Genomic DNA, 18219 nt, shown 5'->3' on the forward strand with positions numbered 1-18219 from the left:
TCTCTTCTCTCTCTCTCTCTCTCTCTCTCTCCCTCTCTCTCTCTCTCTCTTCGCTCTCCTTCCCTCCCTTCGCATCCCTTCCTCCTCCTCCTCCTCTTCTTCTCGCACCGGCAGGCACGCCGAAGGGGCTACGCGATGCGAAACGCGAGAGCGTGCGTCGTATGTAAAGTAAGGGTATCTACCTATCTACTCGCGGTATTTCCATACTAACGACGGTTTACCGGCGCGCCACCGACCGCTTGCGATTTGCTTTCAATAGTAAAAAAAATAAAAAAATAAAAAAAGACCTGCGGGAGAGTACGTATTGCACCAATCATCTTGACGCAGCCTAGCTCGTTCTGTAAAGATAACAGTATTTAATTGAATCGAGTGTTCGCCGACTGGCGAGGCGATCTAGTTTATAAATAGAGCCCCGAGACAGATACTTGTACCGCCGTTGATATTTTATAGACATTTATTACGAGTTTCACAGTCTGATGAAACGGCGCCCGGATTAGAGTCTCCCATACAGATATCATCGATCACACATGTACCTCTTCATTTTCTCGACCCTTCCTCTCTAAACAATAATATATCCCATACCTGAAATCCAGGGTTGGATAGTAACTAATTAAACAGTTAAAAGTTAAGTTAAAAAGTTAATAACTTTTAATGTAACTTAATTTTCAACGTGTTAACTTTTAATTTAAACTAATTATTTTTAAATACATTAATATTAATTTATTAACTTTTTTTATACAAGTTAAAATAATTCATCAATATTAAAATTGTGTGAAAATGGTTGATTCTAATGCGAATGTTTCATTTGTCGTACAACAAGTTTGTTGGATGTGTCAATTCGCTGTTGAATAGAGAATTAACTTTTAACTTTAATAATTTAATAATTTTTTAACTTGACTTATTAAAGTTATAAAAGTTAATTCTCATCTCGTTCAACAAACTTGTTGTACGATAAATAAAATATTAGGATCAACCATTTTCACACAACTTTAATATTGATGAATTATTTTAACTTGTATAAAAAAAGTTAATAAATTAATATTAATGTATTTAAAAATAATTAGTTTAAATTAAAAGTTAACACGTTGAAAATTAAGTTACATTAAAAGTTATTAACTTTTTAACTTAACTTTTAACTGTTTAATTAGTTACTATCCAACCCTGGATTTCAGGTATGGGATATATTATTGTTTAGAGAGGAAGGGTCGAGAAAATGAAGAGGTACATGTGTGATCGATGATATCTGTATAGGAGACTCTAATCCGGGCGCCGTTTCATCAGACTGTGAAACTCGTAATAAATGTCTATAAAATATCAACGGCGGTACAAGTATCTGTCTCGGGGCTCTATTTATAAACTAGATCGCCTCGCCAGTCGGCGAACACTCGATTCAATTAAATACTGTTATCTTTACAGAACGAGCTAGGCTGCGTCAAGATGATTGGTGCAATACGTACTCTCCCGCAGGTCTTTTTTTATTTTTTTATTTTTTTTACTATTGAAAGCAAATCGCAAGCGGTCGGTGGCGCGCCGGTAAACCGTCGTTAGTATGGAAATACCGCGAGTAGATAGGTAGATACCCTTACTTTACATACGACGCACGCTCTCGCGTTTCGCATCGCGTAGCCCCTTCGGCGTGCCTGCCGGTGCGAGAAGAAGAGGAGGAGGAGGAGGAAGGGATGCGAAGGGAGGGAAGGAGAGCGAAGAGAGAGAGAGAGAAGAGAGCGAGTCCCCCGCGTACTCGGGGAAGCCTTTTGTATGTAGGTACTACTCCCGCGCGACGTGCCGGTCTCGATGGATGGACCCGATCGCGATGCGGGGTCCCGACGTGAGTAGGAGCCGCGTAGAGCTACAGTATAGTGTAGGCTACCGCCGCGCGGGAATTGGACGGGACGGTCGTCGTCGAGGCGGCCGCGCTCCTCCTCTCCTCTCTTTCCGGCTCCTCCGGCTTCCTCTCGCTAAACTCTCGCGGAACGCGTCGGTGCACCCGGTATTATCGAGTAGCGTCCCGACCGGATTCTCTCTCATTGATCTCCCGCGGTGATCTCGCGGTGAAAGTATACAGAGAGAGCGAGAGAGAGAGAGAGAGAGAGAGAGGACGCGTGAATACACGCGTGTGTGCGCGCGCGCACGCCCATCTGTCCGATGAACTCCACGTGGTGCCGCGGCGCGACGTAGAGGCTCCGTTTCTCGGATACATATTATACGTCAAGCATCATCGCGGACATGAGGCTGCTCGTGGAGTTCTTCTTCCTTTGGATGTTGCTGCTGGTACCGCGGCTCCTACTAGCGGATTCCTCTACGCAGGCGACGACAGAATGCCCGCAGAAATGTGTGTGCTTCATGATGCATGTGCGATGCATGTTCCAAAAGCTGAGCCAGATGCCGCGGGTGCCCGCCAACACCACCGTTCTGTAAGTTCTATCCTTTTTATTTTACACGCGGATCGATAATCGTCTCGATCTCCTCGCGATTATTCGATTCGAATATTTTGAATTTATCGCGATATCTTGTATTGTGATGCAAGCATTACATCTGTCATTGTATGATGATAAGATTCTAATGACGATAAAAAAGACTTGATAATTGTTCTGTATCTCATGTCAAGTTTTTATTTAATGACTTTTGTTTTAATGACAAATAAATTGTCTCATTTGGCGCTACATTTAATAATGAAACATAATCACAACATATATTCCACATAAATATTTTTTTTCAAATATACGCGAAAAAAAAAATTATTATTCAAATTATTTTTTTCACATGCCAAAAAAAAATATTGAAAAAAAATAATTTGAATAATAATTTTTTTTATAATTACCCCAAAATGCTTAATGATCTCTCGTTGATTGATAAACAGTACAGTTAATATTACGGGGAGTATAAATACGATAAAATTATAATGACAAGATTCTTGCAAAAAAAGAACTTGATAATTATTTTGTATCTCATATCAAGTTTTTATTTAATGACTTTTGTTTTAATGATTAATAAATTGTCTCATTTGGCGCTACATTTAATAATGAAACATAATCACAACATATATTCCACATAAATATTTTTTTTTTTACATATATGCGAAAAAAAAGATTATTATTCAAATTATTTTTTTCACATGCCAAAAATAATTTGAATAATAATTTTTTTTTATAATTACCCAAAAATGCTTAATGATCCCTCGTTGATTCATAAACAGTACAGTTAATATTACGTGTAGTATAAATACGATAAAATTATAATGACAAGATTCTTGTAAATAAAGAACTTGATAATTATTTTGTATCTCATATCAAGTTTTTATTTAATAACTCTTGTTTTAATGACTAATAAATTGTATCATTTGGCGCTTCATTTAATAATCACAATATATATCTCATATAAATATTTTTATTTTTACGTGAAAAAAAAAAAATATCTGAACAATAATTTTTTTATAATTATTCAAATGCATAATGATCTCGTTGTTTGATAAACGATGCAGTTGATATTATAGTATAAGCATGATAAAAGGTCAAGAGAAAGCATGTTATATAGATGCATATTCGTTTATGGGAAAGATACTAATCGTAAGAGACGTATAATCATCCCAGTTAAGAAGATCGAGACTGACACAGCGTTTTCAGTAGAGAATGCATTCGTTCTCTTCGCAATATTCAACAAGACAGATAACATTGCATGTTCTAATGGTGTAAACTTGTTTAAAGAATTGATTGTATTATTAAATAAATCGATAAGAGCTGTAATAATCATATAGCGATCAATCTGTGCAACAATTATCTACAAATTGAGATGCATCGTAAGTTCAGAATAAAGTTGACTACATTGTAATAATCGATAAAAATGAATTATTATAATCAGATTTAGCTAATGAAGACAAGTTATTGATCCGAGACGCGGTAGATGAACAAAAAGAAACAGAAAAGCGCGCTACTTAGAACTATATATAAGTTACGATGCAATGCTAAAATGGAACTTCGAAGAAAGCAATAAACGAGAATGCAGTAAAGCAACACGATCTCAATGCAAAGTTAGAAATTTACATTGACGTTCTAATATTATAATATATTATACATTATAAATTATAAATAATATATATTCAAATTACTTTTTTATTGAAAGATCGATCATGGAACATTACATACTTACACACACACACATATGTATAAATATACACACATATAAAAATAATATTGTTTTATTTTAATTTTAAAATAAAATCGGTTATATATATGGACTAATTAAATATTGCTAACATTAACATACTTTCTTAAATTTAAATGTATTGCTTCAATACAGAATTAATAATTTGTATTACGAATATAATTTAATATAATCTTTAACTTTCTATACGTTGTAATATTATCGCTATACATTTTTTTGTACATTTTTTTAGAACATTACTTCATGTAAATTCATGTATAAATTTATCCGGACGCAACGCGCTTATATTTACGTTCTTTTACGTTGTTTTATTGTCTAGCCTTGTCTATTATTTACGTTTCTCTCTCCCTCTTACATCAAATATTCTCGAAGTCGCGTTTTTGTTTACGTTCTGTTGTCTTATTGTCTATCCCTGCCTATTATTTACGTTTCTCTTTTTTACATAAAATATTCTCGAAGTATCGTCTGTCCACGGAGTCAGTCGACAACGAATCGCGGAATAAATCAGACGTGTCGTTCTCCTGTGAAAATATAATTAAATCATATGTGTCATTCTCTTGTGAGAAATAATGTTTTAGTATTTTTTCAAACCTATATACACTTTTACAAATTTTCCTACTCACAGAACCAACAAGAATCCTTTCTATTATATCAACTTTTTCTCTTTATCTGAACAGTTACAAATAATTAAGAATACATCACGTATGAACCGAAAGAAAAAAATTAATTTAAAAACCATATAAATTAAAAATGCAACAAAATTAAATACATTTTGGACAATCAGCTATCACCTACGATCCTGTGCCTATTCAACTTTGCATGTTTCTTTCGTCTCAAAGTAACACGTACCGTCAGTGTTATCAACGAACGTGTCTTTCCGATATGGAATTACATAAGAATGATATATCGAACCGGCCTCGTTGTGGCAGTCATTCTCCTACTTTGAGTAAAACACGCAAGTATCCCGAAAAATATTCAATATTTGAAAAAGAAAGCGATAATGCGCGTGCTATCTCGCTGTGTAGAGACGACAGATTATTTTATCATTTCACCCCAATTTAGCTCGAGCTTCGATATCTGTCATTGATACCGCATAGGTATCTATAAATTTCAATGCTCTCGTTGGAAAGAAGAAAAATACCGGCGATAATCTGTACGAAGAGCTCTTTATCATCTTTGTTGAAAGTTGTTGCGCAAAATCTCTTGGACAAAGACGGAATAACATGACAAATGTCGACGAATCAGTTTGCGGTTCTGTGAATCAGTAATATAAACATAATTAAATCTCATTTGTCCTAATATGACTTCGAAGCGATGTATCATGTCATCGTCATGTATCTCTCTTTTTTCCGATTTACATAAAGCAATCTAAAAATAATGTTGCTAACAAACATTGCAATGTATTTGTCTCAAAAGTAAGATATTATACTTGTTTTTATTTTATTTTATTTTAATTGCTATTATTTATTCCAACTTTATTATATTTTTGCTATATTTATTTAATTTTTTTTTTTTAAGTTTGAGTAAGTATATAGGTTAAAACAGAATTATACTCAATAGAAACTTTCAACCATGACCTATTCTGTATTAGATAACACAGATCATTGTAACCTTGGAACCGCATTGTAGAATCACAAGCCACAATGTGGATAGAACTCATTTAAGAATACAATTGTTTGCGTTTAATTTCTTTGTTTAAATAATGCTTTTCTCTTGCCTTATTGAGTTAAAAAAATCCAATTTTAATTATTATTGTAGCAGTGTAATTTAATTTTTGTGAATAATCCATATATTCGCATATACAGGGTGAATCACTAGAAACTGCTTTCTAATTTTGATAAATATTAATTTTACACAAGAACGTTTGTATCATCTGCCTTTACCTAACAAAAAACTAAGATGATAAAATGTAGCCCTTATAAAATTATTTAACTTTTGTCTTAAACGTTTTTGTGTATATAAAATTAATATTTATTAAGATATCTTAAAAGGCAGTTTCTGGTGACTTACCCTGTATAAACAAAGCTCTATTCTATTTTTTCGCAATTTTAGTATCTTAAAATAATCAGTATCTAAAAATAGTTTAGAAAGAATAATTTATATAATAATTTTTTTTAATGATGACTATCTCGAATTAATTTTCTCAAAAGTTAGAGAGAGAAGAACGGCAGAGAGTGTTTTTTGGATGTATTATTCGACTCTGAGATGGCTCGCTGATTAATTCTGTGATTATCGCTCGTGCGATAGTGACGAAATTTTGTTGAAAGAGAACAAGTAAACGTATGACCCGTAGAGATTATAATACGTATATATTAGAGAGCATGAGTCACGTTTATAAGAAGAGACGAGAGTTCACCGGCGTTAAATCCTTTCTCTTTACGCCGCGTTCTATGTATAAATGCGTAATAAATTATAATAATTTATATTATCCTGTCCGCTATTTCTGTAACGAGTGAGTTACCCTTAAGGCTCTAGTTCCTTATACACTATACACTATCAATTCAAGCTTTGTTTAGGCGAACATGAATAAAGGGATCCTCTAACGTTCACTGAGAAATTATCTGATAAACGAGAATTTCCTTCGGCGATTTTAATGGGTAATGATATACCGCGAAAAAGTTCATAGGCTCGGTTATCGCGTGTGACGTTATTGCACAAGATCAGAGATCGGAATGCAAAGAAACGCAGAGCGTAGCGTGAGCGATGTCAAACGATGTGAATCAAGTGTTATCGTAATTGTATCTCCCGACAATGTGCAATAATTCAAAATGTGATTTCAACGAGGCATTATATCAACCTAACGAGTTTGTTTTTCATTCCTTTTATTATTTATCGGAAATTTAATCTTCTCTCTCTTTTTCTGTCTCTGATTGAACAATGAAAAATTATAATTATTATGCGTTTGACAGGATTTTCTAACGTATCCGGTTTTACCGTTAAATCCTCGTCTCGCGCTTTACGGATAATTACCTGTTTGCGATCCTTCTAAAATTACGAAGAAATAGACGGTCGTCGCGCTCGGTCAATGATTGACAGAATATCCATTATGGACACGTTGTCTGGAGTATCTTTAAGTATTCGTCTCTTTGTTAATCAAATATATACTTGTCTGTACCGTGTGATACGTCGATAACCGCCGAGACATCGTCCTTCGTGTTACACGCCACGCTATATAATCTCTGATTACATGTTAAAATAGCGTGCACAAAAAATTGCGGTCGTCCTGTAAAGCAGGTCAGAAATTATTCGCCTGCTTAAACTATCCGCGCTCTAACGTTCGAGATATTATACATATATACAATAGTTACCTGAATCCGATTAAATATATAAACACACAGGGCATACACGTTACACGTCAGCGATTCTCAATATTTCGACAGATGTTTTTAGAAATTTTTTTACTACGTTAAAAAAATTTATAATAATCTCGCGCACGTATTCTTATATATGCTTATTTTGAATGATTTATGTACTTATTTTTATCTTAATATATGCAAATGATATATCAATGTTACTTAAAACTTTTATTTTCGTATCTATGAGGAGATTTTACTACATAAAGATGTATTCACATCCGAAATTGGAATTCTCAGAGATTTTTATCTGAACTTAGGAAAATTTTTAGAAAACATTTCTCTTTTGAGAAGCAAAAAGACAAACAATTCAATCTTTTTTGGAGCAAATCTGCTCCAAAAATCTGGGAAGAGAAATGCATTTTTATAATTTATATTAATTAATAAGATACATTAATTTATAATTATTCATTTATCCTTCTTTTTAAAATGATCTAAATATGTCTTTCGATAATTTTATTAAATCTTTCTACTTCTGCTTCTCAGATAAAGATATATGTAGGTACTTTACGCTGCGAATTTCGCTGTCAACGCATTAACACGATATTTTATAGAGGCTGTTTTTAAGGTGTTTAATTACCGTGAGAAATAATTATATCGCTACGAGAAGTAATTTTTCGCATTGAAGAAACTGGGGAACTGGAATTACTCTCTTTGATATAAAACGACGCTACAATTTATCGACGTTGATTAGCACTGCAATTTGCTGACATATGTCTGATAAATAGAGATTCGTTTAAAGGCTTAGATAAAACGTAATATAAGAATGTTTACATTAATCGCTATACGATTGATGTTACTTCTTGAAAGTGCGCGATGCTCGTGTTGAATTTTCAAGTGAAGCAAGTTTGATTTCTCTAAGAGCGATTAATGATATTATAAATTCCGTCTTGGGTTACTACGGGTAGTTGGATTATTAGATTAATCAACAATATGTCTACTTCCTGGAAAAACATGGAAAACCTGGAATTCTCGGGGAATTTTTTTATACTTGGAAAAATCAAGGAATTCTTATGGAATTTTATTAGGACTCAGGGAATTAAAAAAAAAATCTCTCTTTGATAATTTTGCTCTTACAATCCTACTGTAAGTAATAGGCAATCCGCCAATAAGCTGTGAATTATGTGTTCAAAATATATTATATCTATATCTCTGTTTATATATTGAATGTTCATATTCAATGAAGTTTATATTCTTTACCTTAATTTTTAGTGATAAAAAATAAAAAAGTTATGCAAGTTAAAAATTTTTATCTTCACGAAAGCTATATAGTTTTTTTTTCAGTACATTTGTAAATCTAGTACTTGAAACTTAAGTGGCTTTGTGTTTTCCCTTTGTATGAATGAAAAGCATTAAAAAACGTATGCAATAAAAAAACTTATTTTAGAAAATTGCACCAAAAATTCTTTAAAACATTCTTTTTACTTGGAATTTTGAATAAAAATACCTGGAAAATAAGGGAATTTTCAGGGAATTTTTTTACAAAATTTGAGTAGACTTGTAGTCTACTCAAGTAGACCCTGATCAATAAAATATTTTGAGTTACTGTTTGATTGATTAATCAGGGCAAAGAATCGTGTGCTTTAAAGCCAAAATAACGTCAAACGAGATGCATTTTATATTATTAATTATATATAATTAATTAATTATTTATATTAATTATTTTAAATTTATATTATTTATATTAATTTATTATTTATATTATTCAAAATCCATTTTTGATCGAACATATGTTCATGGAAAATTGGGTTTATATCGTTCTCAGAGCGATCAAATCTGCTTCACTCGACGCTATTTGAATGAAAAAGCACACAAGGATATATACATCGCATCGCTGGCAATTTACGCTAGTTAGATGTCGGGTACTTCTTCCACTTTTCACGCGTGCTCGCGCCGGCGATTCGCTGGTGTGATAAGGCGAATTGAAATACCGTCGGGTCTTGAGAACTCGCGGGAACTCGAGGCCATAATTTAGAAAGGAAGTAATGTGCGACGGGCCGAATAAAATTGTTAATTAAGAGCCTAATAACCAACGGAATCTTTGTTGCGGCGGGAATGATTACGCAACTCGCTCTTCACGAACTTTATGAATTTCTGAATCCGCGCGCATCTGGATCTTACAATCAGCATTTCCTTATCGACATCTTATCAGGATTGGGTAGTAACTAGTTAAACAGTTAAAAGTTAAGTTGAAAAGTTAATAACTTTTAACTTAACTTAGTTAATTTTTAATTTAAACTAATTATTTTTAAATGTATTAACATATTTTATTATACATTATTTAAAATGTGTTAATTTATTAACTTTTTTTATACAAGTTAAAATAATTTATCAATATTAAAGTCGTGTGAAAATGGTTGATTATAATGCGAATATTTTATTTGCTGTACAAGTTTATCGAATGTGGCGATTCGTTGTTGGATAGAGAATTAACTTTTAACTTTAATGAGTTAATAATATTTACTTGACTTTAACTGAGTTAATTTGTATTTAAATAATTTTTAATGTAAACTTAGTTAATTTTTAGGCCATTAACTTTAAATTTAACTTAGTTAAAAAAAAATTAACTTATCCAACCCTGCATCTTGCGTATCTACTCTAATGCCGTTGGATTATTTTTTCGGGTGCCCTTAATAAGACATATTTTAATTCAACGATTTTGATGAGAGATCGTTATAATAAAGGCAGATTCGTGTAGGTCTGAGTTCCGCTAATCTAATTTATTGTTCTCGACCTGTATTCGTATATTAGTAATTAATATGCCTTTTATCTATTGAAAAAAATGACGACTATGCTATTTATCCCTTTCTATCTTACGAGAAAAGCACTCACACAAGCGTTCACTTTATTCGCCAATTCTACTTTGCGGGTGGGCGGCTAGCGGGTTCATAATTACGGTATTCTCGCCCATGCAAAAAAAAATTCTATTTAAATCTATCTATATCTCATATTTAGCGTAGAATGCGGTCATCCAAACGCAACCGCCTGATTCTAAACCCGAGATAACATGGTACATGCGGTTTTCATATATAGGGTGTCCCAGAATTAGATCGACAAACTTTAAGTGGTTATAACGGATACCAAAACAAGCCAATTTTGTCAATAAACCCGTGTTCGCAAATAATCTGTTTTGGCACGAGAGAATCAAAGACTAACAAGGTAACCTCGTGAAACCGAAAATTCTAATTCTGATGAAACTTTACACACATGTAGGGGGGATAGATAGATGAATTTAGAAATTTCCAGTTGCGGCCCAAAAACAATTCTAAGGGATGAAATCACCCCTCATATGTAGAGCTGCTTTCTGCTTTTTTCAATATATCTTGAAAATTATTCGAGATATCAAAAAATGTTTTATACAAAAGTTTCATGGTAAAAACACTTCTATTTAACCACATTAATAAAATTCTGAAAAAATAGATTTTTTCAAAGATTTTTTGTCCTTATTAGTCTTTTATTCTCTAGTGCCAAAAGGACTCATTTACGAATTTATTACAGGTTTATTGACAAAATTGGCTTGTTTTGGTGTCCTTTATAACCATATGAAATTTGTCGGTCTAATTCTGGGGCACCCTGTATAATCGTAGAAAGATGTAATCTCTATTATTAGAATCGATCGCGTTTACTCCATTTTCACTTCAAATATTGCGGTGTATAATTCTCCGATCCCACGAACGCGATTCTTTCTCTTTTAAAATATAATAACAATATATTATGACGATATTAAAATGTACGTTTATATATAATTTTCTTTCTTTTTTTTCGAAATATGAATCGCGCAGTCTCTTTTCTTTCATCGTTGACGAACTTGAGAATCCTTTTTTTCAGGGATCTCCGATTTAACAGCATCATGGAGGTACGACCGGGGACGTTTCGCGGTCTCGACAAGCTGCACACCCTGCTGCTGAACGACAACCACATCCGACGTCTGGCCGCGGGCGCGTTCGAGGGCGCGCCGAATCTACGGATACTCTACTTGTACAAAAATCGGATCGAGCACATTGCGCCGGGAGCGTTCGCGCGTCTGCCGCGGCTCGAGCAGCTGTATCTCCATCACAACCACCTGCGGGAGATACGCGCCGGCACGTTCAACGATCTCCCGGCGCTGGAACGCCTGTTTCTCCACAGCAACAAGCTGCACCGGCTGCCGGCCGACGCGTTCGTCAACGTCGGCCCGATGACGCGGCTGCGACTCGACAGCAACGCTCTTGTCTGCGACTGCAATCTGGTCTGGCTGGTGGAGCGCACCCGGGACAAGCCTACGGAGATGGCAGCGATTTGCCAGTCTCCGCACAGGATGAAGGGTCGCTCCCTGACGACGATGTTGCCCGAGGATTTTCATTGCAGTTGAGTACAAGAAGGCCCTCTTCCACTTGCGAACTTTCGTACCTTACCATACAAGTCTTGTAGGATCTAGGATATTATTGCCTCTGTCAGCTGTCGGCTTATGTCGCCGCGGTCGTTGACATCATCGCGGTCGCGTGCGGTTGCTGTAGGCATGACATCGCGTGATGATGCCTGTCGCTTGGATGATTTGCGTGATCCTTTGTCGGAAGATTAAATCGAGACTTCCATTTAAATTCAGTTGTACCTGACTAATTTTAAAGCTAAGCTTCTCTTCTTCTCATCGAATCGATGGAGCGATAGCCGCGCGAATCCGAAACTACATTAGCATACATTGTTCGCAGATTTCTTTTTTTTTTTTTTTTAAGAATAATTACATGCAGCTCTGCATATTATGTAAGAATTGAAGGATAGATTTTGCATCTCGCGTATATTTTTCGCATGATTTTTCTCGCGAAGAATATTTCTTATAACAAGGTGATCATAGTAACTACATTTGCCTTTAGTAGTTTCTAGTAAAATATAAATAAAGCGAATAAAATATAAATAATATCACGTTAATTTATTTATTTAATCCGTTTTTAATTGTCGATGTAATAACGAAGAATTCCTTTTATAGCGAAGCCGCGCATAATAGAAGGACCAGAAGATACCATGGTGCGATTTGGCGAGACGATGACGCTGACGTGCCGAGTGACGGGCGATCCGATGCCGAAGATCAAGTGGATGAAAGACAAATGGAGGTACTTGGAGGCGGACGACGATGACAACGAGAAGTATGAGATTCGTGAAGACGGCGAGAAGTACGTGATCCGCGAGGACGGCAGTCTGGTGGTGACCGACATGACCGAGCAGGACAGCGGGGTGTACGAGTGCGTGGCCAGCAGCGATATGGGCTCGACCAAGTCGAGAAAGGCGAGGGCGGTGATCACGGCGGCGTCCCATTTGGTATTCGCCGAAAAGCCGGAATCGCAGAACGTGACCGCCGGCACCAACGTGACCTTCTCCTGCCGAGTGCTGGGCAAGCATAAGCCCTATGTACGTTGGCTCCGAGACGACCGACCGATCCCGTTCGGCGACAGAATCACGCTGGAGAACGACGATACCACGCTGCGGATTCTCGCGGTTAAGGAAACCGACGCGGGCAGATACCAGTGTCATCTCAAAAGCGTCGACAGGAGCGTGGTTCTCTTCGCGGATCTGCGCGTCATCGACTTCACCGCGCCCCGATTGATCTTCAAGCCGCAAGACATGGAAGCGGAACCGGATGCCATAGTCGAGATACCGTGTCGAGCCGAGGGCAGGCCGAAGCCGGTGATACAATGGAAGAAGGACGGTAGCGCGCTGGAAGGCAACAGGATTAAAATCACCCGCGGCGGGAGTCTTCTCATTTTCAATGTGATCCCACAGGACACTGGCAGGTGAGATTGGGATAATGTAAACTTTATCCACTAGTTGCTGGTCATCAGTCTCAAATCGGAGATCGATGACTGCGAGCAATCTAACGAATAAATAATAAAAATGGGTATCAAGACACATTTCTTCATTATAAGTCTCACGTGTACAATAATATTGCTATTTTTACAGATACGAGTGTTCAGCCGTAAACGATTACGGCCGCGCAACCGCCGATGCTTTGGTACGTGTTCGGCAACCCGGTGCGACTGACACGCTCGTCATACGAGCCTTCCAAAGCGCCACCGAGGAGATCGACCGTGCCATCAATAAGACGCTGTCATCCTTATTCAATTCCGATGGTACATCCAAACACGTCAATCCATTCCAACTAGCGCGTTTCCCGAATGCCATCAGTCGCGCGGCTGCCAGACCTGCCGAACTCTTCGAGAGAACCCTCGTCAATATTCGACGTATGGTGAACGCCGGCGTTAAAGCGAACGTGACCGATGAATTTCGTTACGAGGAGATCTTGACACACGAACAGGTAAGAACAAACAGATAAAGTTTTACACATCAGGTCACAACCTAATCGGAAATCTAAGATCCCGTTTCCCCTTTCAAGGTTAAACAAATTGAACAGTTATCTGGATGCACCGGTCACAGACATCGGCAGAATTGCACCAACAGGTGCTTCCATCGCAAGTACCGCACCATAGACGGCAGTTGCAACAACCCACGTCATCCCACTTGGGGTTCGTCGCACACTGGATTTCGTCGAGTACTGCAGCCCATCTATGAGAACGGTTTCTCAACGCCGGTCGGTTGGCAGAAGGAACGACGATACTACGGTTATCCGAAGCCAGCTGCGCGTCTCGTATCGACCACACTGATATCTACGCACGATATCACGTCCGATCATCAAATTACCCACATGGTGATGCAATGGGGTCAATTCTTGGACCATGATCTTGACCACGCGTTACCATCGGTGTCGAGCGAGTCCTGGGACGGGATCGACTGCAAGAAGTCGTGCGACAACGCCGCACCCTGTTTCCCGATGGAGGTGCCACCGGGTGATCCGCGGGTCAACAATAGACGGTGCATCGACTTCATAAGAACCAGCGCCGTGTGCGGCTCGGGTGCGACCAGCGTCTTATGGGGTGGTCTGACACGGCGAGAACAACTGAACCAGTTGACCAGTTACCTGGACGCGTCGCAGGTCTACGGTTACAATGACGAAGTGGCACGCGATCTGCGTGATCTCACGACGGATCACGGATTATTACGGGAGGGTCCTACGATCCCTGGTCACAAGCCTTTGTTGCCATATGCGTCCGGACAGTTCGTCGACTGTCGCAGGAATCCGCTCGAAAGCTCGATTAACTGCTTCGTCGCCGGTGATATTCGCGCAAACGAGCAAGTCGGCCTGTTGGCCATGCACACCATATGGCTGCGCGAACACAACCGCATCGCTCGGGCGTTGCGCGAGATGAATCCGCACTGGAATGGTGAGAAACTGTATCAGGAAGCCAGACGTATCGTCGGTGCCGAGATGCAGCATATTACTTATCAGCACTGGTTGCCGCGGATATTCGGTCCGACGATCGACGACTTTTTGTTGTCTTACCGCGGCTACGATCCCAATGTCGACGCCAGTATATCCAACGTCTTCGCTACCGCCGCTCTGCGCTTCGGTCACTCGCTCATCCAGCCGCGTCTGGAGCGCCTAAACGCCTCGTTCCAGCCGATTCCTCAGGGTGCTCTCAACCTACGTGATGCCTTCTTCGCGCCCTGGCGATTGGTGGAGGAAGGTGGCGTCGATCCCCTAATCCGTGGTATGTACGCCACCGCAGCGAAGCTGAAGCTGCCCGAACAGAATCTCAACGTCGAACTCACCGAGCAGCTGTTCCGCAGCGCGCACGCGGTTGCGTTGGATCTGGCTGCGATGAATATTCAGCGAGGACGGGATCACGGAATACCCGGTTACTTGGAGTGGCGCGATTACTGCAACATGTCGCGCGCGGAGACGTTCGAGCATCTGGCCGCCGACATTAGCAGTGGTCGAGTGCGGCAAAAGCTGCGCGAATTGTACGGTCACCTGGGTAACATAGACGTCTGGGTCGGCGGTATTCTAGAAGATCAATTGCCAGGCGCGAAAGTCGGACCGCTATTTAAATGTCTTCTGCTGGAACAGTTCCGGCGCACTCGGGATGGCGATCGGTTTTGGTACCAGAGTCCCGAAGTCTTTCGCGCGGAACAACTCGCGCAGATTCAGCAAGCCTCGCTCGCCAGAATCCTGTGTGATAATGCCGATAACATCACTCGCGTGCAACCCAACGTGTTCCTGCTGCCTGAGGGCCGCAACGATTTCGTCAGTTGCGACGAGATTCCCTACGTGGATCTGAACGCGTGGTCCGACTGCTGCGACAATTGCGAGGATAGCGACAACACCATTTCTCGCGTGCGCAGGGAGGCTCAAAAATATCTCGCGCCTGATCGCGACTACGCAAAGAATGTGAAATCGTTGAGTCATAACGAGAAAGTTAAATACTTGGAGAACATGTTGGAGGAGAGCGATCGAGAGGCTACGAGGTTGCGAGAGCAGGCCGACAACTTATTGCACAGAGTAAAAGAGCTTAGGTCATTATTAGAAGACGTCAAAACACGATGACAGGTAAATTGCATAAATGCCCATGCTTAGGTCCTTCTGCTGCAGATGAGTTCTTGCTTTCGTCTCTGATATATTTTATTTCTCGCGTGCATTTATTAGAAACACATTGCACAGAAGCAATGTATAGCAATCGTTATCTTTCTTAGTGCAACTATCGCCAAGTTGCAATTGTACGCGCGTGTTGCAGAAAAACTTAAATGATCTTTACAATGAACCATTAAAAGAAGATAAGTTAAGCTATACAAATATATTACAATATATTATATTTCTTTTATTATGTACATATAATGATACATTGATGGATCGGTAAGTTGTTATTAAATAATTTTATTTAATAATTTTTTATTCAATAATTTTATCTAGTTTTTAATTGGCAGAATAAACTTGGTATGTTGTCCACGGGCAACGACATCTTTACCATCATTCTTCGTAATCTCCACTGCAAGAAACGCCATGGTCTTATCAGCACGTATAGTCTCAGCATTGACCGTTAGTACTTCACCGAGACGCGCAGCCTTCAAAAACCTGTGCCATTAATCATTTTATTGTATATTATAACCATCTGTATGTGTTTTAATGAAGATGATTAAGTTACAATTGTCATATTTGTCAATTTCTAGATTTTGACCGATATACATCTCATTTTAGACTCTATGTACATACATATGTGCATAAAGAATAAAGATTCATAATATAATAAGAAACTAAAGGTTCCGAAAAATTAAAACTTAATAATTAATTCAAATAGAAATGCTAATTAGGAACCAGTGCAAATATAGGGTGTAAATAAATTTTATTATAGCACCGAAACATGTGGGATAGTAGTAAAAAATTAAAAACTGTTATTCCGGTATATGTGTGCGAGTTTATTATCGATTCCTGTTTAATACCGATTTCTGCTGCCTCTTTACTTATATATCTTAACTTTTACGCGCTGGAAATGGTCCAAGGAAAGGACCGAAATGTTCACATTTTTTTATACCAATGATATCTTAATAAAATTTATTTGCTCCCCATATTTGCACTGGCTCCTAATTGCCATTTCTATTTCTATTAATTATTAAGTTTTAATAAAGATTCAATTTATCAAAATATTGGGAAAATAACATCAATGTGTGAAAAATATCACAATTATATTAACTGTATGTATAAATGATACTGAAATATAATGAAATAAAGAAATATGATAACAAAAATTTTTAGATTTAGGTTCTTACGTCACGTGCAGATCTACGGAAGCTGCAAGAGGTAGATTAGTTTTATAAGTCGTAAGAGCATACGATGATACAATATCTATGATGCTACTAGTAAAACCACCATGCATAGAGCCAATAGGATTTAAATGCTCTTCGGCCACAGTAAATTGTACTTTGCATTTTCCATCGGCTGCCGAGAGCAATTGCACCTTTTCAGGAAGAAAATATATTTATAGATAACAATATAATATCGCTTTAATAGAAAAAATAGATAATACATTTACATTATTGTTACAAAGTTTTTATATAAATGTACAACTGCAATTGCAAACACATCAATCTGTATTTTATTTAAATATAGAGTTCTATTCTGAAATCAATTTTTCTTTTATTTTTCTTTCTTAAAAATAAATAAATTGTGAATAAATGAAAAACAAGTAGAGTTGTGCAAATTAGAAACTTGCACATTGCTTCCTCATCATTTTATATTACAAAACTTAAGCTGCTTTAAGTATGCGGATTTTTCAATTTTTGCTTCCTCATAGAGAAAGCTTTGTGAGCAAAATAAAAATTAAAATGATTTCTTTCACCGATCCTCACTAAATTCAATATCAAACATCCTTTAATAATACTTTATTCATGTAAAAAAATTAATCCGATATCTCAAATTTTCTGAAAGTTACAGCGTGTACAGACATTTCTTAAAAAATTCAAAATTTTGTAAAAAATGAAACCTTTCACCGATACTAACCAAATTCAGTACCAACCATCCTTTAATAATACTCTATTCATGTAAAAAAATTTAATCCGATATCTCAAATTTTCCGAAAATTACAGCGTGTACAGACATTTCTCAAAAAATTCAAAATTTTATAAAAAATAAACCCTTTCACCGATACTCACCAAATTCAGTAGCAACCATCCTTTAATAATACTTTATCCATGTAAAAAAATTTAACCTGATATCTCAAAATTTGCGAAAGTTACAATGTATACAGACATTTCTAAAAAAATTAAAAATTTTATAAAAAATAAACCTTTTCATCGATTCTCACCAAATTCAATACCAACCATCTTTGAATGATACTCTATCCAT

At 37.4% G+C, this 18219-nt stretch overlaps 2 protein-coding genes across 3 annotated transcripts in view; one reads left to right on the plus strand and one right to left on the minus strand.

Annotated features, from left to right (window-relative positions):
* Positions 1-1603: 1603 nt before the first annotated feature.
* Positions 1604-16439, plus strand: LOC115233082 (peroxidasin homolog). 2 transcript variants are annotated; one of them, XM_029803300.1, is made up of 6 exons: positions 1604-2414; positions 11343-11860; positions 12478-13279; positions 13446-13800; positions 13879-15930; positions 16291-16429. In XM_029803300.1, exons 1-5 carry the CDS (start codon positions 2227-2229, stop codon positions 15925-15927), a joined length of 3912 nt encoding a protein of 1303 aa, XP_029659160.1. In that variant the 5' UTR covers positions 1604-2226; the 3' UTR covers positions 15928-15930; positions 16291-16429. The 2 variants fall into 2 exon arrangements, with proteins under 2 accessions (XP_029659160.1, XP_029659161.1); XM_029803301.1 differs by having other exon boundaries at positions 1605-2414; positions 16305-16439.
* Positions 16174-18219, minus strand: part of LOC115233083 (acyl-coenzyme A thioesterase 13-like) — an 18384-nt gene continuing 16338 nt past the window's right edge. The window contains exons 2-3 of the mRNA XM_029803302.1: positions 17145-17332; positions 16174-16452 (exon numbers count right to left, since the gene is read on the minus strand). Coding sequence (XP_029659162.1) covers positions 16287-16452; positions 17145-17332 — 354 coding nt within the window. The 3' untranslated portion in view covers positions 16174-16286. The remainder of the gene's footprint in view (positions 16453-17144; positions 17333-18219) is intronic.

The sequence above is a fragment of the Formica exsecta genome, unplaced genomic scaffold (assembly GCF_003651465.1).
Source record: "Formica exsecta isolate Colony F162 unplaced genomic scaffold, ASM365146v1 scaffold16, whole genome shotgun sequence".
NCBI classification, from domain to species: Eukaryota; Metazoa; Arthropoda; class Insecta; order Hymenoptera; family Formicidae; genus Formica; species Formica exsecta.

Excerpts from the sequence above, each read along its gene's own strand:
- LOC115233082 (XM_029803300.1), top strand. The coding sequence starts at position 2,227 with ATGAGGCTGCTCGTGGAGTTCTTCTTCCTTTGGATGTTGCTGCTGGTA. Across the intron at positions 11,861-12,477 it reads GCCCGAGGATTTTCATTGCA|CGAAGCCGCGCATAATAGAA; the intron begins GTTGAGTACAAG and ends TTCCTTTTATAG. Across the intron at positions 13,801-13,878 it reads AGATCTTGACACACGAACAG|GTTAAACAAATTGAACAGTT; the intron begins GTAAGAACAAAC and ends TCCCCTTTCAAG.